At 48.3% G+C, this 23,297-nt stretch overlaps 1 protein-coding gene across 1 annotated transcript in view; it reads left to right on the top strand.

Moving 5' to 3' along the window:
• Nucleotides 1–23,297, top strand: part of LOC119965092 (matrin-3-like) — a 142,398-nt gene that overhangs the window by 77,879 nt on the left and 41,222 nt on the right. Inside the window, 3 exon segments of the mRNA XM_038795375.1 lie at nt 6,724–6,797; nt 8,831–8,968; nt 13,211–13,342. Of these exon segments, the coding sequence (XP_038651303.1) occupies nt 6,724–6,797; nt 8,831–8,968; nt 13,211–13,342 (344 nt within the window).

Raw genomic sequence — 23,297 nt, 5'->3', positions numbered from 1 at the left:
TCAAATTAGCAGGTGCACTTGCAATAGACCTATTACATAAAGTTGAACTCCTAGTACTAGTTTCTGCGTACTAGTTTATCAAGGACTTGAAACACTTCTAACCTATGAAAGCTCATAAAAATATTGTTACTTAATCTGATCTCAATGCCTAAGACCTGTATTAGCAATTTTGAAAAACCTGAGGGTCGACAAGTACCCTGGGCCAGATGGCATATATCCAAGGATTCTTTAGGGGGCAAGGGATGAGATTGCAGAGACTTTGGCTTTGATCTTTGGGTCCTCACTGTCCACGGGGATAGTGCCAGACGACTGGAGAGTGGCGAATGTTGTTCCTCTGTTCAAGAAAGGGCATAGGAATGACCTTGGTAATTATAGGCCAGTTAGTCTTACTTCAGTGGTCGGTACGTTAATGGGAAAGAGTCCTGAAGGATAGGATTTATGACCATTTGGAAAGATGCAGCTTAATCCGGGATAGTCAACACGGATTCGTGAAGGGTAAGTCTTGTCTCACAAATTTGATTGAATTCTTTGAGGAGGTAACTAAGTGTGTAGATGAAGGTAGAGCAGTTGATGTCGTATACATGGATTTTAGTAAGGCGTTTGATAAGGTTCCCCATGATCGGCTCATGAAGAAAGTAAGGAGGTGTGGGATAGAGGGAAATTTGGCCAATTGGATAAGTAACTGGCTATCACATAGAAGAGGGTGGTGGTGGATGGAAAATTTTCAGACTGGAGACCAGTTACCAGCTGTGTACCACAGGGATCAGTGCTGGGTCCTCGGCTATTTGTGATTTTTATCAATGACTTGGAGGAGGGGGCTGAAGGGTGGGTCAGTAAATTTGCTGATGACACCAAGATTGGTGGAGTAGTGGATGAGGTGGAGGGCTGTTGTAGGCTGCAAAGAGACATTGATAGGATGCAGAGCTGGGCCAAAAAATGGCAGATGGAGTTTAACCATGATAAGTGCGAGGTGATTCATTTTGGTACAAAAAATTTGAATACGGATTACAGGATCAACGCAGGGTTCTGAGGAATTAGATTAGATTAGAGAAATACAGCACAGAACAGGCCCTTCGGCCCACGATGTTGCGCCGAACTTTTGTCCTAGGTTAATCATAGAATTTTGGACAATTTTTCATGGCCAATCCACCCAACCTGCACATCTTTGGACTGTGGGAGGAAACCGGAGTACCTGGAGGAAACCCACGCAGTCACGGGGAGGATGTGCAGACTCCACACAGACAGTGACCCAAGTCGAAATCGAACTTGGGACCCTGGAGCTGTGAAGCAATTGTGCTATCCACAATGCTACCGTGCTGCCCTTAAGAAGTTAACCTACACTCCCTTATTCTACCCTAATCCAAGTACCTATCCAATAGCCGCTTGAAGGTCCATAAATTTTCCGACTCAACTACTACCACAGGCAGTGCATTCCATGCCCCCACTACTCTCTGGGTAAAGAACCTACCTCTGACATCCCCTCTATATCTTCCACCATTTATCTTAAATTTATGTCCCCTTGTAATGGTGTGTTCCACCCGGGGAAAAAGTCTCTGACTGTCTACTCTATCTATTCCCCTGATCATCTTATAAACCTCTATCAAGTCGCCCCTCATCCTTCTCCGTTCTAATGAGAAAAGGCCTAGCACCCTCAACCTTTCCTCGTATGACCTACTCTCCATTCCAGGCAACATCCTGGTAAATCTCCTTTGCACCTTTTCCAAAGCTTCCACATCCTTCCTAAAATGAGGTGACCAGAACTGCACACAGTACTCCAAATGTGGCCTGACCAAGGTTTTGTACAGCTGCATCATCACCTCATGGCTCTTAAATTCAATCCCTCTGCTAATGAACGCTAGCACACCATAGGCCTTCTTCACAGCTCTATCCACTTGAGTGGCAACTTTCAAAGAACTATGAATATAGACCCCAAGATCTCTCTGCTCCTCCACATTGCCAAGAACCCTACCATTAACCCTGTATTCCGCATTCAGATTTGTCCTTCCAAAATGGACAACCTCACACTTGTCAGGGTTAAACTCCATCTGCCACTTCTCAGCCCAGCTCTGCATTCTATCTATGTCTCTTTGAAGCCGACAACAGCCCTCCTCACTATCCACAACTCCACCAATCTTCGTATCATCTGCAAATTTACTGACCCACCCTTCAACTCCCTCATCCAAGTCGTTAATGAAAATCACAAACAGCAGAGGACCCAGAACTGATCCCTGCGGTACGCCACTGATAACTGGGCTCCAGGCTGAATATTTGCCATCCACCACAACTCTCTGTCTTCTATCGGTTAGCCAGTTTGTTATCCAACTGGCCAAATTTCCCACTATCCCATGCCTCCTTACTTTCTGCATAAGCCTACCATGTGGAACCTTATCAAATGCCTTACTAAAATCCATGTACACTACATCCACTGCTTTACCTTCATCCACATGCTTGGTCACCTCCTCAAAGAATTCAATAAGACTTGTAAGGCAAGACCTACCTCTCTCAAATCCGTGCTGACTATCCCTAATCAAGCAATGCCTTTCCAGATGCTCAGAAATCCTATCCCTCAGTACCCTTTCCATTACTTTGCCTACCACCGAAGTAAGACTAACTGGCCTGTAATTCCCAGGGTTATCCCTATTCCCTTTTTTGAACAGGGGCACGACATTCGCCACTCTCCAATCCTCTGGTACCACCCCTGTTGACAGCGAGGACGAAAAGATCATTGCCAACGGCTCTGCAATTTCATTTCTTGCTTCCCATAGAATCCTTGGATATATCCCGTCAGGCCCGGGGGACTTGTCTATCCTCAAGTTTTTCAAAACGCGCAACACATCTTCCTTCCTGACAAGTATCTCCTCAAGCTTATCAGTCTGCTTCACGCTGTCCTCTCCAACAATATGGCCCCTCTCGTTTGTAAATACTGAAGAAAAATACTTGTTCAAGACCTCTCCTATCTCTTCAGACTCAATACACAATCTCCCGCTACTGTCCTTAATCGGACCTACCCTCGCTCTAGTCATTCTCATATTTCTCACATATGTGTAAAAGGCCTTGGGGTTTTCCTTGATCCTACCCGCCAAAGATTTTTCATGCCCTCTCTTAGCTCTCCTAATCCCTTTCTTCAGTTCCCTCCTGGCTATCTTGTATCCCTCCAGCGCCCTGTCTGAACCTTGTTTCTTCAGCCTTACATAAGTCTCCTTCCTCTTAACAAGACATTCAACCTCTCTTGTCAACCATGGTTCCCTCACTCGACCATCTCTTCCCTGCCTGACAGGGACATACATATCAAAGACACGCAGTACCTGTTCCTTGAACAAGTTCCACATTTCACTTGTGTCCTTCCCTGACAGCCTATGTTCCCAACTTCTGCACTTCAATTCTTGTCTGACAGCATTGTATTTACCCTTCCCCCAATTATAAACCTTGCCCTGTTGCTCGCACCTATCCCTCTCCATTACTAAAGTGAAAGTCACAGAATTGTGGTCACTACCTCCAAAATGCTCTCCCACTAACAAATCTATCACCTGCCCTGGTTCATTACCAAGTACTAAATCCAATATGGCCTCCCCTCTGGTCGGACAATCTACATACTGTGTTAGAAAAGCTTCCTGGACACACTGCACAAACACTACCCCATCCAAACTATTTGATCTAAAGAGTTTCCACTCAATGTTTGGGAAGTTGAAGTCGCCCATGACTACTACCCTGTGACTTCTGCACCGTTCCAAAATCTGTTTCCCAATCTGTTCCTCCACATCTCTGCTGCTATTGGGGGGCCTATAGAAAACTCCCAACAAGGTGACTGCTCCTTTCCTATTTCTAACTTCAACCCATATTACCTCAGTAGGCACATCCCCCTCGAACTGCCTTTCTGCAGCTGTTATACTATCTCTAATTAACAATGCCACCCCCCCACCTCTTTTACCATCCTCCCTAATCTTGTTGAAACATCGATAACCAGGGACCTCCAACAACCATTTCTGCCCCTCTTCTATCCAAGTTTCTGTGATGGCCACCACATCGTAGTCCCAAGTACAGATCCATGCCTTAAGTTCACCCACCTTATTCCTGATACTTCTTGCATTAAAGTATACACACTTCAACCCATCTCCTTGCCTGCAAGTACTCTCCTTTGTCATTGTTACCTTCCCCACTGCATCACTATGTGCTTTGGCGTCCTGACTATCGTCTACCTTAGTTGCTGGACTACAGATCCGGTTCCCATTCCCCTGCCAAATTAGTTTAAACCCTCCCGAAGAGTACTAGAAAACCTCCCCCCCCAGGATATTGGTGCCCCTCTGGTTCAGATGCAACCCGTCCTGCTTGTACAGGTCCCACCTTCCCCAGAATGCGCTCCAATTATCCAAATACCTGAAGCCCTCCCTCCTACACCATTCCTGCAGCCACGTGTTCAACTGCACTCTCTCCCTATTCCTAGCCTCGCTATCACGTGGCACCGGCAACAAACCAGAGATGACAACTCTGTCTGTCCTGGCCTTTAACTTCCAGCCTAACTCCCTAAACTTGTTTATTACCTCCACACCCTTTTTCCTACCTACATTGTTGGTACCAATGTGCACCACGACTTCTGGCTGCTCACCCTCCCCCTTCAGGATCCTGAAGACACGATCAGAGACATCCCTGGCCCTGGCACCCGGGAGGCAACATACCTTTCGGGAGTCTCGCTCGCGACCACAGAATCTCCTATCTATTCCCCTAACCATTGAATCTCCTATTACTATTGCTTTTCTATGCTCCCCCCTTCCCTTCTGAGCCCCAGAGCCAGACTCAGTGCCAGAGACCTGGCCGCTGGGGCCTTCCCCCGGTAGGTCATCCCCCCCAACAGCATCCAAAACGGTATACTTGTTTTGAAGGGGAACGGCCACGAGGGATCCCTGCACTGTCTGCCTGTTAGTTTTCTTTCCCCTGACTGTAACCCAGCTACTCTTGTCCAGTACCTTTGGTGTGGATACCTCCCTGTAACTCTTCTCTATAACCCCCTCTGCCTCCCGGATGATCCGAAGTTCATCCAGCTCCAGCTCCAGTACCTTAACACGATCTCTGAGGAGCTGGAGTTGGGTGCACTTCCCGCAGGTATAGTCAGCGGGGACACCAGTGGTATCCCTCACCACCCACATCCTACAGGAGGAGCATGCAACTGCCCTAGCCTCCATCCCCTCTTACTTTACAGAATTAGCTGCCCCTTGGACCAACTGGACCTCCGCCCTCCGACTCTACTTCCAGTCAGCTGTACTCTAAACTCCTGGCTCCCTTCACGCTCTTTGATAAATATAGGAAATGAAATGTAAGGAGCACCTTACTCCTCCCTCCTCACCTAACTCCCTCAGTCACCAAACTCTCACTGTAGCACTCAAATGCCACAAGCTCAGCACTCAGTGCAAAAAAAAAAAAAAAAAAAATGTGGAGGAACAGCGAGATCTTGGGGTTCATGTCCACAGATCTCTGAAGGTTGCCACTCAAGGGGATAGAGCCGGAAAGAAGGCTTATAGTGTGTTAGCGTTTATTCACATGGGGCTTGAGTTTAAGAGCCGTGGGGTTATGCTGCAACTATACATGACCCTGGTGAGTCCGCATTTGGAGTATTGTGTGCAGTTCTGGTCACCTCATTATAGGAAGGATGTGGAAGCATTGGAAAGGGTGCAAAAGAGATTTACCAGGATGCTGCCTGGATTGGAGGGTGGGTCTTATGAGGAAGGGTTGAGGGAACCAGGGCTTTTCTCATTGGAGCGAAGGAGGATGAGAGGTGACATAATTGAGATGTATAAGATGATGAGAAGGGTTGATAGAGTGGATGTTCAGCGACTTTTGCCTCGGGTGGATGTAGCTGTTACAAGGGGGCATAACTATAAGATTCAGGGTGGGAGATGTAGGAGGGATATCCGAGGTAGGTTCTTTACTCAGAGTGGTTAGGGTGTGGAATGGACTGCCTGCTGTGATAGTGGAGTCGGACACTTTAGGAACTTTCAAGCGGTTATTGGATAGGCACATGGAGCACACCAGAAAATCCGGGAGTGGGATAGCTTGATCTTGTTTTGGGACAATGCTCGGCACAACATCGAAGGCCTAATGGCCTGTTCTGTGCTGTACTGTTCTATGTTCATTAAACATCCAACTGTGCTGTAGCCTTTCTGTTACTCAGCAGGACAAGCAACTGATAAGGTTACCCTCAATCCATGAAATAGAGGGGGAACATGATTTGTTGATGGGGGAGGGGAATACCCTGTAGATGAAATGAAGGTGGGGGAGGTGGCCGGTCCTTATTTTGCTCCAAAGAGGCAGGCTTACTGTCATGACTTATTCAAAAATTCCCTGTGAATCAGCCAGGAAGTAATATGCAGCACGGTGTGGCCATTCCAGTTTGATAGCTGTAGGTTCATAGTGCTTCTTTATGCATGTTTATGTAGCCATTTTGTTGAATCTTTTTGAGCTTGTTCTTTTATCTTACGTTAAAATGTATTTCAACACCTTGCTAAGCTAGTACCTCTGAGATCAACTTCATGTAACAGTTCAAAGCTATGATATAATTAATTAGATTTGTTTGATTGTCCATAATTTTTACCTAACTGCTGGCACTGTGCCACAATGTTTAATGAAAAAAGTTATTTGGGAAGCGAAAATAAAAGACAACAAAGGGAAAAATAAAAGGAACACAAATACTTGAATACAAATCTTTTGGTAATGATGTTTTCTCTGATTTAGCACCAAATCGCAAAGGCCCGATGGATAACCAGCAAGGGAACAGCATTCAGAGGCTAAAGAAGCCACTCAGAATGGTTAGTGTTTATATTCCTGTAAGATTCTTATATGAAAGTTACTAATTGTCATTTATAAGATCTAATTTCAGAGAAGCTAGTTAATGATTTGATGAGAGATATGGCTATATTATCAGTACCTTTAACTAATTTACATAGTGAGGTGGGTGCCACTGTAGTGGTGCTGGTTATGATCAATACCTTGGATCATGTCTGAATATCCGTAGTTATCTATGTGGTCAGTGTCTGACCTTGAATTATATTGTGGTTGAAATGCTCAGCATGTGTGTCTGGGATGAAGAAAGATCAAGTGGTGAGTCACAGCCACTGTTCTGTGCCTATTGAGCATAAATAGAGAACAGAATTGACAGATATCTACACAGCTTTCTCATGTTCTATCTCCCCAAAATTGTGTATGCAGTAAATTGTGTATGCAGTATGAAGGAACACGGAATGGTGGGTTTTGTGTGCATCAAAGAATACTTCATTTAGCATCATCATTTTACAGTGGTCATTCTTCATATCTTTTGTGAAAAAGGTGGAAATGATTAGACTTCTGTGGGTGAATGTCTGTTTGGACAAGTTAATGTGTAACTAGATAGCTACTATTAATATTGATATACCTGATGTTCAGCTTGTTGATATGCTTATACATGATATTTTCCAAAGTTGCATGCCCATTGAGGTCGAAGTTGTATTTGGTTAACAATTCCATTATTTTAAGTATCAACTCTGAACAACACTAGGAAGCCATTAAATTATACCAGTTTCCTTTGACAAATTATATTTTCAACTGTACGTGGCACAGTGGCTAGCAATGCTGCCTTACAGCGCCATGAACCTATGTTCAATTCCGGTCTTGATCACTGTCTGTATGGAGTTTGCGTGTTCTCTCCATATCTGCATGAGTTCTCTCTCTCTCTTACTCTCTCACACTCTCTCTCTCTCTCTCACTCCCACTTCCTCTCTCTCTCTCTCGCTCTTTCTCTCCCCCCCCCTCTCTCCTTCCCACACCACAGTCCAAAGGCTTGCTGGTTAGGTGGATTGGCCATGCTCTAATTTCGCCACATTGTCCAAAGATGTGCAGGCTAGGTGGGGTTACAGGACTAGGGCGATGGAGTGGGCTTACGGTAGGGTGGTTTTATAGAGGGTTGGTGCAGACTTGGTCGGCCGAATGGCCTCCTTCTACACTGTTGAAAAAATGAAATGAAATGAAAATCGCTTATTGTCACGAGTAGGCTTCAAATGAAGTTACTGTGAAAAGCCCCTAGTCGCCACATTCCGGCGCCTGTTCGGGGAGGCTGTTACGGGAATCGAACCGTGCTGCTGGCCTGCTTGGTCTGCTTCCAAAGCCAGCGATTTAGCCCTGTGCTAAACAGCCCCTGTTAGGAATTCTATAGTTTTATGGTTTGTTCAGAGGGTTTTGGGGAAAGAAAGAAAATATGCCAATGATTATTTTTCAAGAGAGATGGATTTTTAAATTTTATTTCCACAAACCTGTGAACATCAGCAAAAAGTTAAAGAAGAGCCCTGCACTAAACCTCTTTCTATCACATTAAATGAATCAAAATTTTAAGATCTATGTCTGGAAACTAGAAGTGAATATAGATATCCAAGTTTTTAGTTCAATCTTTAATTGAAAGAACATAAAAGGGAGAGTGTACCGTTCTGACATTCTGCTCTTTATAGTTAAAAATTTACTTCCTGTATGTCTGTTACGTGACAGAAGGCACTTTACTGTAATATTGCACAGGAAGCATTTTGTGCCTGAACAGTATGTCGCATATGAAAAATGCTATGTGGTTTATATATGCAATTGCATTGGGAAGCACAGTGTGACCTAAGCACATTGCAGGTATGAATTTGGGTGAAGGGCAGAAATAATTGTCACTGTGTGATCATGCCTAATAATAGTGTACCTTGGGAGTTCTGCAACCAGAGACATTGCCTGACCTGGTTAGAACATTGCATTTGGAAGAGTACACAACTTAATGTTACAAAGCACTCAAGCTTAATAAATGCCTTTTGCTGCTAATCCTTTTCTTGTATCGTAGAATTTGAATGATGAGCCTGGTCGAGTGGTTCACATTAGCGAGTTGCAGCGAGGGAAATGTATGAATCGGGACCTGATCAAGCTGGCTGAACCTTTTGGACAGGTGACAAACTGCTTGCTGATAAAGTCAAAGGGTGAGGTAAGTATATTCAGTTTCATTGTGTTTAGCCTGTGGAAATTTCATAATCTTCCAGGTTCTTGAATGTATTTATAAGTTAGTGTCATGAGGGTGGTCAGAAAGGACATATTCCCTTAAATAAAGTTTGATCATTATGATATAAGAACGTAAAGTGTTAGTGTTTTTAAAAATATATTTTTATTTCCGTTTTCACATTTTCTCCCAAATTTACACCCACCAACAATAAACAATAATCAGTATTGAATGCAATGTCAATCCCCATATCAATAACAATAATCCCATCCTCCCACCATCCCCCCAAACAGCATCTCACATGTTAACATAAACAAATAACAAAAAGGAATCAGGAACCACCCATAGTCACTATTAACACATACAGTCAGCCCCCCCCCCCCCCCCCCCCCCAATGTTCGATGTTATCCAATTCTCGAAAGTGCGTAATGAATAACGCCCATGAATTGTAGAACCCCTCCAACCTTCCCCTCAGTTCAAATTTGACCTTTTCGAGTCAGGAATTCCAGCAGGTCCCCCCGCCACGCCTGGGCACAGGGTGGAGAACTTGATCTCCATCCCAACAGGATCCGCCTCCGGGTGATCAATGAGGTAAAGGCTATAACATCTGCCTCCGCACTCGTTTCCAACTGCGGCTGGTCCGACACCCCGATTATGGCCTCCCGAGGGCCCGGGTCCAGTTTAATGTGTACCACTTTTGAGATTATCCTAAAAACTTCCTTCCAGTAATCCTCCAGCTTTGAGAAGGAGCAAAACATATGAATGTGGTTTGCGGGCCTCCTCCCGCAACGCTCACACACATCTTCTACCCCCTCAAAGAGCTGGCCAATCCCATCTAGTGTTAGTGTTGAGAAAACTCATTGAAGCTCAGCTTGCCGGTGCATTTCTTATTAATTCAAACGGTGTGGACTTCGCTGGCCATGCCAGCATTTATTGCCCATCCCTAATATCCCTTGAGAAGGTTGTTGCGAGTTGCCTCTTGAACCCCTACAATCCATGCAGTGTAAGTACCGTGCTGTTAGGAAGGGAGTTCCAGCATTTTGACCCAGCTATGGTGAAGGAATGGCAATATATTCCCAGTTTACGCAGCCAATAACTTAGACTCTCGTTGACTCCACTTCAGCTGCAATCCCGTCCTGTTCTTCTACTGGCAAGCCTAACCTTGATTTATTGCTTGCTTTCTCCTTATCTAAACCATTTAATACTTCGCAAATTTGGTTAATTTTTCTTAAAATTTTGTTAATCTTGCCTCATTTTACATTACATTTGTTATCATCATTCTTTTTTTTTTGACCCTTCACCAATATCTGTATCTCCCTTTTGAAGTGTGGAAACTAAAATTACGAAGTGCTCGAAAGGTGTGGCCTCATCAATAAACCTAATTTTTTTCTACAGTTCTTACGGGTATGCCAACATCTATTTTTTTTGCTTAAAAAGAGACATTGTTTTATTGAAGCATTTTGTCTTTCACTTATTGGAACACTTTGCAAGAATGCCAAACGTAAAGGGAACAGCAATTTCTACTGTAAGAGATGAGAGTGCTGATGCGTTTGCAGGTGGATTCTGACTGGTTGCCATGGAGAATACACCAGTTGAGTGCCCCCTGGTGGATTTCTCAACCGGAAAGGGAGATTTAAGGAAAGGGAGTTCATTTGACTGCTTCATTTCAAAGGTGAATTTGAGCGCAGGATGGAGCCCATTAAGCCATATAAGGAAATTATTGTATGCAGCTGCAGATTTAAATGTAGCCCATATCGGAAATCTGCAAGGGGTAGGAGGTTGGGTGACATTCCATTGAAGGCACATTTCTCATGAAATCCAACACAGATGTTTGCAAGAGATGGACCGAGAGGGGATCCCATGGCAACATCATCTGTGGGGGTGTACTTGGCGTTGTTAAAACTGAGCTCAACGGCGCCTGTTGCAAAGTTTATAAGTTTGATAAATACTTATTCACACAATGATGGTGGGTCTAGATCGCCATGATATAGTGCTAATATCTGTGGGCTTCCTTAAGTAGAACATTGGTGAATGAGCTAGCAATGTTAAATGAGCACATGGATGCAACATTGCTATCAATATGCAAGTCATTTGTGGTCTTTGCAAATATGAAGGAATTCTTCATTGTGTGTGTGGAAAACGTGCTCAAAACTGGTTGTAGCAATTCGGCCAACCCTTTTCCCAAATCATGTTGTGCAGAACCAGTCAAAGAAAATTTGGCCAACCATCTGCCCAACATGAATTGGTCAAAGACAAAATAGGGCGTAAAGGGCCATGACTTTGTGTGTCTCAGGCAGCCCATACATACGTGAACACAGTGAGTCATGCGGATGAATCCTGTCATATATATCACGTGGCAGCTCAGCTCTTGCGCCAAGCGTGCATTTTTTTTTAAAGCTTGCTCTCGAGCAAGGTCATGTTGAGCGGCAGGTCCAATGGATACAAATATAGACCATCATTAAGAAAGGCATGCATTTTGTTGATATAGTCATGCTAGTTAATGATGACTATTCTCGTCCTTTACTGCTGTGTATTGTTGCCTTTTTACCCTTTACGTGAACCACAAGCTGTTTCTTATATTGACCAAATGACCATGCAACCAGTTATGTTAGCTCAAAAACACAGTTTATTAATAACACTTGTATCTCTATCGAATAATACACGCGGATCCGTACTAAACTACACCTAACAACTAAGATGACCTTTACTTAACTTCGAGTGACCGGCACTATGCGAGATAAGGCCTTTATCCGGGTCCACGTGGTCAGTTGGAAGTTGTTGGGTTCGTCTCAGCTGGACTCATACTTCAGGAAATGGTCACGGGTCCTTGAACTTGGTTGTTCTGCTACAGCTGGCCGCGCACAGGCCGGTCCCACAAAAGAGACCGATCTTCAGTGTGCAGGGCTTTTTAATCCTTAGTCTCTTTGGCGCCCTATTGGGCGGTCCTTACTCCAGGTCCAATGGATCAATAGGGTTTTCGATCACCCTCATCGATCTCAGCTAATTAGGGGGCGGATACCTCGATGGTTGGGCAGGTCCTAGATATCATTGTCCCAGGCACGTAGGCCTTTCCAAAAAAGGGGGGGGGGGGGTGGCAGCGCCGGTTAGTTTGCAGTTGTTGATGGTCCTTAATGCAAATGCTATTGTCTTGGGGAAAATGGGAATTGATTCTCAATGGATGCAAGTTTCAGCCAAGTCTGGTTTATTTGCACAATACACAGAGGCTGTGTACCTGTCTGTGTCCCAAATTGACCACAATTTCCATGGTCCTTTGCAGGTGGCCATTTACATGGCTACAGTATGTCCTGGTTGGTCTCAAGGCTGTAAGACACTTGTGTTGCTTATGAAAATCTGACATTTCATTTGGAATCATGCACTATGCCCTGTCAAACGGTAATTCCCATCCGCTGTTCGCAATTGGCCAAGTACACACCATACCAACTAGCATATGCTTGCAAACATAAAAACAGTGTCCAACATTAGATGTGATTCAGCGATTGGTCGACAATCCTGTGTGCTACAAATTACACTGACAACCAATTTCAAGATTGTCAACCGGACTTGCTGTATGAGCATTTGCCTGTACTGGAAGCTACATATATTAATACACAGAGCTCTGTTCTTCGCAGACAGAAAGAACATATACACAAATTCCACCTGTTTCAACTTAACAAAATAACTGACAACTATTCCTCAGGGCAATGCTGTGACTAATCAGTCAAACTACCTGATTGAGTTTTCAAACAATGTCTGGCAGTTAACTGTCAAGTCACCATCAACTGGTGCATTCTCAGTTGCACTGTACCAATCAGAGTCCACCTGCCAACCAGTCAGCATTACTTCTTGTATAGTATAAATTATTGTTCCGTTTACATTTGGTATTCTTGCAAATTGTCCTGATGAGTGCAAGCTGAAAGGTTTCAACAAAAGATCTCCTTTTTCAGCAGTACTCAAGTTCTATGCTACCAAACGACAATTATGTAGTTTTAAAAAACAATTATTTTACTTTTGTTTCAACATTAGAACTGATGGTCTACTTATCCGTCTAATACCATTGAAATTCTCCCTGTGCTAATTCCATCTCTTCCGTGTGTGATGTTCTTTCCCCTGCCCCATCTCCCACGATATATCCCTTGCTTGCCATTAGGTTCGAATATCTATATTTGGAGCTAGCCATACAAAATAAATTGTGGGTGATTGTGAATTCAACATGTGTATTTTTAATTATAGGGATTTGTGGAATTGGCTTATCCTGAAGCGGCTCAAGCCATGGTGAAGTTTTACCAGATGAAACCTACCTTCGTTGATGGCAATGTCATCAGAGCAGAACTCTCTCAGAAATATAAAAAGTTGACTATAAAGGTATTTTATTTAATATGGGATGTAAGGGACTGTTTAAAAATAAGGGGCCATCCATTTAAAGATTAGGCTAAATTCTTTCTTGAGTGTCGTGTGTCTTTGGAACTCTCTGAAAAGATGGTGGAAGCTAGACTCCCCAACTGGGGAAACTCGTTACCTGTATTTACCCTGTATATTCCTTTTAAGTATTTTGTTGGTTTCAATGAGACCGCCTCTCATACGAAACAGGTCCACTTTCCCAAATCTCTCTTCATAGAACAGTTCCAACATCCCAGGAACAAATCTGATGAACCTTCATTGCACTCCCTCTGGCAATACTATATTTTCTCAGGTCAGTGGACCAAAACTGCACATACTACTCCAGGTGTAGTGTAACTAAGGTTCTTTGCCAGTGAAGTAAGGCTTCACTACTCCTGTACCCATACCCTTTTCCGATAAAGGCTAACATAACATGAGCTGAACCACACTATAGCTATCAGTGACTTATTGGTGAGGACACCCTGGTCCTTTTGTACATCTACAGTTTCTAATATCTTATCATTTAAGAAGTACTTTGCACATCTGTTCCTTCTACCAAAGTGGGTAACTTCACATTTTCCGTATTATTCTGTAGAATCAGGGACATGCTTTAAAAATAAGGAGATGCCACTTGGGGCCGAGATGAGTACAGCATTTTTTACTCAGGCGGTTGTAAATCTTTGAAATTCTCTACTTCGGGAGGGGCTGTAGAAGCTCAGTCATTGAGTATGTTTAAAGGATCACTCTTCCTGATTAAATACTGAGGGTTTTTTAGTCACTACCTCACCTGAGACTGCCAGTGCTGGATGGTTTTGTCATGCTGTTATCGGTGCATTATATCAGTATCGTTTGAATTAACATTTCAATATGTATATTTGGTACATATCAAGATGTGGGAAGGGAGGTCTCCTGTGGACGAAACTCACTATTGTACTTGGCCCCAGCATTTTGTCATTTGAGCATTCATGCTGAATGGATAATTTGACTGCTGCCTTGACTGAGCACCTAACTCATACAGCTAGAGTTTCTGGTAATGTTGAGTTAGCTCACTTCACCCAATGCAACAAGTCCCATCTCTCAAGGCCTGAGGGAAAAGTTGACCAGGATTTCTGCTGATTGTTATCCAATTATCCATTATGCTCCTGCTGGAAAATGGGGATGTGGTTTGTGCATCAGATTTGACTTTTTGTAATGCTGCTGTGATAATTAATCACTGCAAGTCTGTCCCGCATAGAGTGGTTGGTAGCAGTTACAGTGAGGTTATACCCCTGTGTTATTTGGAACATTTACTGAGAAGGACTGGAGAAAATGACCTAAAAAAAAAAGAAGAAAAAAAAGAGTATGTTTAAAGGAGAGATTCACATTTCTTTACACTGGTGTAAAGGGTTATGGGAATGGTGTGCAGAGCAATGAAGTGGGTAGTCAGCTGTGATGGTATTGAATTGCAGAGCAGACTTGATAGGCTGAATAGCCTAATCCTGTATACCTGTCAGGAAAGGATGAATGGGGCTTATTTAGCACAGTGGGCTAAACAGCTGGCTTGTAATGCAGAACAATGCCAGCAGCATGGGTTCAATTCTCGTACTGGCCTCCCCGCAATGTGGCAACTAGGGGCTTTTCATAGTAACTTCATTGAAGCCTACTTGTGACAATAGTGATTATCATTATTATTATTATAAGAAAGAAAGCCGAGGGGTAATGTAACAGATCTTTAAAATTAGGAAAAGATTTGAGAGAATAGATGGAGAGTGAATGCTTCCAACAGTGTGACAGCAAAATTAGCGACCATAAATATAAGATGTTCACGAATGAATCCAACAGGAAATTTTGATGCCTCTTCACCCATGGAGTGGTGAGATTGTGGAACTCGCTGTCACAAGAGTAGTTAAGGCAAGTAGTACAGATGTATTAAAGGCAAAGCAAGAGAAGCATTTGAGCAAGAAAGGAATAGAAGGGTGTTCTCATAAGTGCGTGAGGAGGCTTGAGTTGAGCATAAAGGGCAACATGGACTGATTGGTGGTTTCTGTGCCATATATTCAATATATTTAATTGTGTACAAATTTTAACAACCATGGAGTGGCTTGATCGGATGGTTAATAGATGCTGTAACAGTACAATATGTTAGCACCCATGGCAGCTGCTTTTTGGAAAATGGTATAAAAATCTTTAGATTTGAAATACAGGCACAAAGTTATCACTGCTCTGGAAAAATGGTCAACATCACAGCCTGAATTAGAAAATACATCTGGTGTCTCTCAGGAGACCATGAGCAAAATGTACAAAAAAGTACAGATTATGGCCGCGATTCTCTGACCCCCACGCCGGGTGGGAGAATCGCGGGAGTGCCGGGCGAATCGCGCCACGCCGCCCTGGCACCCCCACGCAATTCTCTCTCTCTCTCTCTCTCTCTCTCTCTCTCTCTCTCTCTCTCTCTCTCTCCCCCCCCCCCCCCCCCCCCAAATGGCGTGTCGCGTTTTGCGACAGGCCGCTAGCCGTTTCTTTTTTTAAAATGATTTTATTCAAATTTTCACAAAAAAGGAAACAGTAATAGAAAATTCTATAAACAAAAAGAACACCCCCCCCCCCCCCGGTATATACAAAAGAGAAATAATAAATAAATGCCCATCGTTGGCAAAGATTCAACCCAAAACAAAAACAAAGAGACCCCCCCCCTCCGGGTTTCTGCTGCTGCTGACCTTTTGATTTTACCGTTCTGCCAGGAGATCTAGGAATGGTTGCCATCTCCTGAAAACTCCTGCACTGACCCCCTTAGGGAAAATTTCACCCTCTCCAATTTAATAAACCCCGCCATATCGTTGATCCAGGCCTCCACGCTTGGGGGCCTCGCATCGTTCCACTGAAGAAGAATCCTCCACCGGGCTACCAGGGACGCAAAGGCCAGAACACTGGCCTCTTTCGCCTCCTGCACTCCCGGCTCCACTGCAACCCCAAATATTGCGAGTCCCCAGCTTGGATTGACCCTGGATCCTACCACCCTCGATACCGTTCTTGCTACACCCTTCCAAAATTCCCCCAGTGCTGGGCATGCCCAGGACATGTGGACATGGTTTGCTGGGCCCCCAGAGCACCTAATACACCTGTCCTCGCTCCCAAAAAACCGGCTCATCCTTGTCCCGGTCATATGAGCCCTATGCAGCACCTTAAACTGTATGGGGCTAAGCCTCGCACAAGAAGAGGAGGAGTTCACCCTTTCCAGGGCATCCGCCCACGTCCCCTCCTCAATCTCCTCACCCAGCTCCTCCTCCCATTTACATTTCAGCTCCTCCACCGAGGCCTCGTCTACCTCCTGCATCACCTGGTACGCTTCCGAGATCCTCCCCTCTCCAACCCACACCCCCGAGAGCACCCTGTCCTGAACCCCACGCGGCGGCAGCAGAGGGAACCCCGCTGCTTGACAAATGCCCTTACTTGCATGTACCTAAAGGTGTTCCCCGGGGGGAGCCCAAACTTCCCTTCCAGCTCACCGAGGCTCGCGAACTTCCCGTCTATGCACAGGTCCCCCAACCTCCTGACACCTGCCCTGTGCCAACTCAGGAACCCGCCATCAATTCTCCCCGGAACAACCGGTGGTTCCCCCGTATCGGGGACCCCATCGAGGCTCTCTTTCCCCCCCCCCCCCCCCCCCCCCCCCGTGCCGCCTCCATTGCCCCCAAATCTTGAGGGTAGCTGCCACCACCGGGCTCGTGGTATACCTCGTTGGAGGCAGCGGCGCCGTTACCAGCGCTTCCAGGCTCGAGCCCACACAGGATGCCATCTCCATCCTCTTCCATGCTGCCCCCTCCCCGTCCATTACCCACTTACGCACCATCGCTGCGTTGGCAGCCCAATAATACCCACAGAGGTTGGGCAACGCCAGCCCCCCCCATCCCTGCCCCGCTCCAAGAACACCCGTCTCACCCTTGGAGTCCTGTGTGCCCACACAAACCCCATAATGCTCCTGTTAACCCGCCTAAAAAAGGCCTTCGGGATAAGGATGGGGAGGCACTGGAACAGGAACAGAAACCTCGGCAGCACCGTCATCTTGACTGACTGCACCCTGCCCGCCAGAGACAGCGGCAGCATGTCCCACCTCTTAAACTCCTCCTCCATTTGCTCCACCAGCCTTGTGAGGTTTAGCTTATGCAATGCCCCCCAGCTCCTGGCCACCTGAACCCCCAAGTACCTGAAGCTCCTCTCCATCCTTTTCAGTGGGAGCCTCCCAATCCCCCCCCTCCTGGTCCCCTGGGTGTACCACAAACAGCTCACTTTTCCCAAAATTAAGCTTATACCCTGAGAAATCCCCAAATTCCCGGAGAATCCCCATCACCACCGGCATTCCCCCCACCGGGTCCACCACATACAACTAAAGGTCGTCCGCGTAGAGCAACACTGGGTTCTCCTCCCCACCCCGGAACAGCCTCCTCCAATCCCCCGACTCCCTCAGCGCCATAGCCAGGGGTTCAATTGCCAGCGCAAAAAGTAGGGGGGGACAGGGGACACCCCTGCCTCGTCCCTCGATATAATCAAAAATACTCCGACCTCCTCTTATTCGTGGCCACACTCGCCATCGGGGCCTCATACAACAGCCTCACCCAACTGACAAACCCCTCCCCAAACCCGAACCTTTCCAGCACCTTCCACAAGTACCCCCACTCGACCCTATCATAGGCCTTCTCCGCATCTAGCGCCACCACTATCTCCGCCTCCCCTTCTACCACCGGCATCATTATAACGTTCAAGAGCCTCCGTATATTAGTGTTCAGCTGCCTCCCCTTCACAAACTCCGTTTGATCCTCGTGTGTAACCTGCGGCACACAGTCCTCTATCCTCGTGGCTAAGATCTTCGCCAACAACTTGGAGTCCACATTCAAGAGTGAGATCGGCCTGTCTGACCCACACTGCAGGGGATCCTTGTCTCGCTTAAGAATCGAGGAGATCAGCGCCTGAGACATCGTCGGGGGCAAAGCCACCCCCTCCCTTGCCTCGTTGAAGGTCCTAACCAACAGGGGGCCCAGCAGGTCTGCATACGTCTTGTAAAATTCAACTGGGAACCCAACCGGCCCCGGCGCCTTCCCCGACTGCATGCTCCCTATCCCTTTGACCAGCTCCTCAAGCTCAACTGGCGCCCCCAGACCCTCCACCCGTCCCTCTTCCACCCTCGGAAATCTCAGCCGGTCCAAAAAGCGCCCCATCCCCCTCTCCTCCGCCGGAGGTTCGGACCGATATAATCTCTTATAAAAGTCCCTGAAAACCCCATTAATGTCTACCCCCCCCCGCACCACATTTCCTCCCTGATCCTTAACACCACCAATCTCCCTGGCCGCATCCCGCTTACGGAGCTGGTGTGCCAGCATCCTGCTCGCCTTCTCCCCATACTCGTACACCGCACCCTGAGCCTTTCTCCATTGAGCCTCTGCCTTTCTGGTGGTCAACAAGTCGAACTCAGCCCAAAGACGGCGCCGCTCCCTCAGCAATCCCTCCTCCGCGTACCTCCTGTCCACCCTCACCATCTCCCCTACCAATCTCTCCCTTTCTCTCTGCTCCCCTCTCTCCCTGTGGGCCCGAATGGAGATCAACTCCCCCCGAACCACCGCCTTCAGCGCCTCCCAGACCGTCCCCACTCGGACTTCCCCATTATCGTTGGCCTCTAGATACTTCTCGATACATCCTCGAACCCGCCCCCTCACCACCTCGTCCGCCAGCAGCCCCACCTCCAAGCGCCACAACAGGCGCTGGTCTCTCTCCTCCCCCAGCTCGAGGTCCACCCAATGCGGGGCATGGTCCGAATGGGCTATCGCCGAGTACTCCGCGTCTACTACCCTCGCAATCAGGTCCCTACTCAAAACGAAAAAAAAATCGATCCGGGAGTAGGCCGTATGCACATGGGAGAAGTAATGAAAATTCCCTGGCCCTCGGCCTCGCGAACCTCCATGGATCCACCCCTCCATCTCGTCCATAAACTCCCCAGCACCTTAGCAGGCCTCCTACCCGTCCGGGAACTGGATCGATCCAGTGGCGGATCCAGCACCGTGTTGAAATCCCCCACCCATTATCAGGCCCCCCCCGCCTCCAAATCTGGAATCCGCCCAACAGGCGCCGCATGAAACCCGCATCATCCCAATTCGGGGCATATACATTGACCAGCACCACCCGCTCCCCTTGCCACTCACCATCACGTACCGCCCCGCCGCTGTCTGCCACCACACTCGAACGGGAGCCTCACAACGACACCCTCTTCCCCACCAGAATCGCCACCCACCGTTTTTTTTGCATCTAGCCCCGAAGGAAATACTTGGCCCACCCACCCCTTCCTCAACCTAACTTGATCCACCACCCTCAGGTGCGTCTCCTGAAGCATAGCCACGTCCGCCTTCAGCCCCTCAGGTGCACGAACACGCGGACCGTTTGACCGGCCCATTCAGTCCCCTCACATTCCTGGTGATCAGCCGGATCGGAGGGGCCACCTGCCCCCCCCCCCCCCCCCCCCCCCCCCGTCCGTACGACTTAGCCATCACCCTTCCATAATCCGCCACGTGCCCGTGCCACCCCCCGCTCAGGCCCGTTCCCCAAAGCGACAGACCCCCATCCCAACCCCCCTCTGCACGCTCCGCTCCTCCTTGGCCATTTCAGCAGCAACCCGGTTTCCTTCCCTCTTCCCCCCCGCCCCCCAAGCTAGGCCCCCCCCCCCCCCCGCCCCCGCTGCATAACCTCCAGTCATTGTACTTCCGTAAGTCAGGCCGACTCTGCGATTCCGGCTACTCCCGCCACCCCAATTACCCTCCCCAGTGTCACACACCCATTCCCCCAAGGCCGACCCTGCCCCCTGCTTCTCCAGCGCGGGAGAAAGCCCGCGGCCCATTCCAAGCCCCGCCCCCCGACCCAAAATGCGGGAAGACAGGCACATGACCCAACGGGCCGCGAACCCCACCCAAACCCGCAACCAATAAAATAATAAAATCCCAACATGATATGATAAAACACCCAAGTAACAGATAACAGTCCGAAAAGCAGAAAAGAAAAAACAGAACAGCAAAAAAACACCGTCCAATAGAACCAAAAGAAGCAAAAGGATATCAAGGAGGACAAAACCTCCGGGCTGCGTACAACGTTCCCCAGTCTTCAGTTCAAGTCCAGCTTCTCTGCCTGGACAAAAGTCCAGGCCTCCTCCGGGGAGTCGAAATAAAGTTGGCGGGTCTTTATTACAGTAGTCCCCCGTTATTACCGTGCTCCGCAATACCGCGGTTCGCGATATACGGCGGGGGGGCTTATGACCCCAACTGTCAGCTTCCCTCTCCGGATCAAAGTGAGCCGGCTGCTGAAATTGACACTGCCGGCTGCGCTCTCCCTCCAATCAGCCGGCAGTGTCAATTTCAGCGGCCGGCTCACTTGATCCGGAGAGGGAAGCTGCCTCTCTCACTGAAACAATCAAGCCGGCCGCTGAAATTGACACTGGCCGGCTGATTGGAGGGAGAGAGCAGCCGGCCGCTACTTTTTTTGAAGAATCTTTGCTCAGTTTGCACACATCCGTCCCAGGCACAAAATGACGTTTCGGAGACCTTACCAGATGAATCAATAATACAAAATGAAATTTGACTTTTTGTGGCCGCCATCAACTTTTTCAAACGTCCGCTTTACAGCAGCCGATTAATGTCCTCTTGGCATTTAAAAAAAAACATGTTCAGCTTTCCCTTAACATCCGTCCGTGGAATCGTTTAACCCTCTCCGGATCAAAGTGAGCCGGCTGCTGAAATTGACACTGCCGGCTGATTGGAGGGAGAGAGCAGCCGGCAGTGTCAATTTCAGCGGCCGGCTCACTTTGATCCGGAGAGGGAAGCTGCCTCTCCTCACTGAAACAATCAGCCGGCGGCTGAAATTGACACTACCGGCTGCTCTCTCCCTCCAATCCAACTTTTAAGTTGTTAAAAATGCAGCTGTGCTGTTTTAATTAGATCCACGATGGGGGTTTTTAAATTTATTTAAAAATCTATGCATGCGCTTCCCATTGTGAATCTAAGGGGGTCCTGACCTCTCCCCCCCGCCCCCCGTAGACTCACAATGGGAAGCGCATGCATAGATTTTAAAATAATTTAAAACCCCCATCGTGGATATCCGCGGCTCGGATGCAACGCGGGTGGCTGTCTTGGACCCCAACACCCGCGTTATATAGGGGGACTACTGTATCATAGAATTTACAGTGTAGAAGGAGGCCACTCGGCCCATCGAGTCTGCACCGCTCTTGGAAAGAGCACCCTACCCGAGGTCAACACCTCCACCCTATCCCCATAACCCAGTAACGCCACCCAACACTAAGGGCAATTTATCATGGCCATCCACCTAACCTGCACATCTTTGGACTGTGGGAGGAAACGGGAGCACCCGGAGGAAACCCACGCACAGACGGGGAGGATGTGCAGACTTCGCACAGACAGTGACCCAAGTCGGAATCGAACCTGGGACCCTGGAGCTGTGAAGCAATTGTGCTATCCACAATGCTACCGTGCTGCGTGACCCACAGGCGTGCCGGCTGCAACAGGCCAAACTTGACCCCCTTGTGGAGCACTGCCTTCGCCCGGTTAAACCCAGCACTTCTCTTAGCCACCTCCGCACTCCAGTCCTGGTAGATCCTGATCTCCGTATTCTCCCACTTGCTACTCCTCTCCCTCTTCACCCAACGATGCACACACTCACGGTCGACCAAGCGTTGAAAGCGGACCAGCACCACCCTGGGCGGCTCGTTCGGCCTGGGCTTCCGCAGCAGCACCCGATGGGCACCCTCCAGCTCCAGGGGTCCCCGGAACGACCCCGCGCCCATCAGCGAGTTCAGCATCGGGACCACGTAGGCCCCCAAATCCGAACCTTCCAGCCCCTACGGGAGGCCCGAAATCCGCAGATTCTTCCGGCGGGAGCGATTCTCCATCTCCTCCATCCTTGCCAACCATTTCTTGTGAAGCGCCTCGTTCGACTCCACCTTCACCGCCAGGCCCAGGAGTTCGTCCTCGTTCTCCGAAGCCTTCTGCTGCAGCTCCCGAATCTCCGCAGTCTGAGCCGTCTGAGTTGCCCCGAGCCTGTCAAGTGATGCCCTCAACGGCTCCAGGATCTCAGCCTTTAGTTCCTGGAAGGAGCGCAGCAGCAGCTCCTGCTGCTCCCTCGCCCACTGCTGCCACGCTGCCGGTTCCCCGCCCGCCGCCATCTTGTCCTTTCTGCCTCGCACCTTCTTCTGCTGCAAAGTTGATTTTCTGGTCGCTCCACTTCTAGTCCAGCCCATCCACCGGCAGCCAAGCACAGAGGCTGCGTTCCCACCCAGGGAAAAGTCAAAACAGCGCCGTTGCAGGCCCTTAGAAGAGCCCGAAAGTCCAAAAATAGTGGGAGCCACCGAACTTGCGGCTTCGCACTGCATCGCCGCAACCGGAAGTCGCCGCTCGCCGTTTCTAATGGCGACCGGCGATTCTCCAACCCGAATGGGCCGAGCGGCCTGCCGAACCCGACCGGTTCACGCCGGCGCCAATCACACCTGGTCGCTGCCGGCGTGAACATTGCGCGACCGCTGCATGTGGGGCCTGTGGGGGGCGGAGGGAGGATCGACACTCGGGGGGGTGTCTGGCCCGCGATCGGTGCCCACCGATCGTCAGGCCGGTGTCTCTAAAAGACACACTCGACACTTCCGGTGGCGGCGATGGGAGGGGGCCCACAGAATTCTGGCTAGGAGGCCCAAGCCGAACGTGCCGCCGCGGGCGGTGTTGGTGAGGTTTAATCTGTTCGTGGATCGTGAGTGTGTGCTCCGGTGGGCCAAGAAGGAGCGGAGCAGCAAGTGGCGAACACGGAGGTGCGGATCTTCCAGGACTGGAGTGCGGAGGTGGCGAGGCGAGGGCCGGGTTTAACCGGATGACGGCGGTGCCTCACAGACGGGGTGTGAAGTTCGGCATGTTGCAGCCGGCGCGTC

The sequence above is a fragment of the Scyliorhinus canicula genome, chromosome 4 (genome assembly GCF_902713615.1).
Source record: "Scyliorhinus canicula chromosome 4, sScyCan1.1, whole genome shotgun sequence".
Classification (NCBI taxonomy): Eukaryota; Metazoa; Chordata; class Chondrichthyes; order Carcharhiniformes; family Scyliorhinidae; genus Scyliorhinus; species Scyliorhinus canicula.
This window is presented reverse-complemented; position numbering and strand designations above follow the sequence as displayed.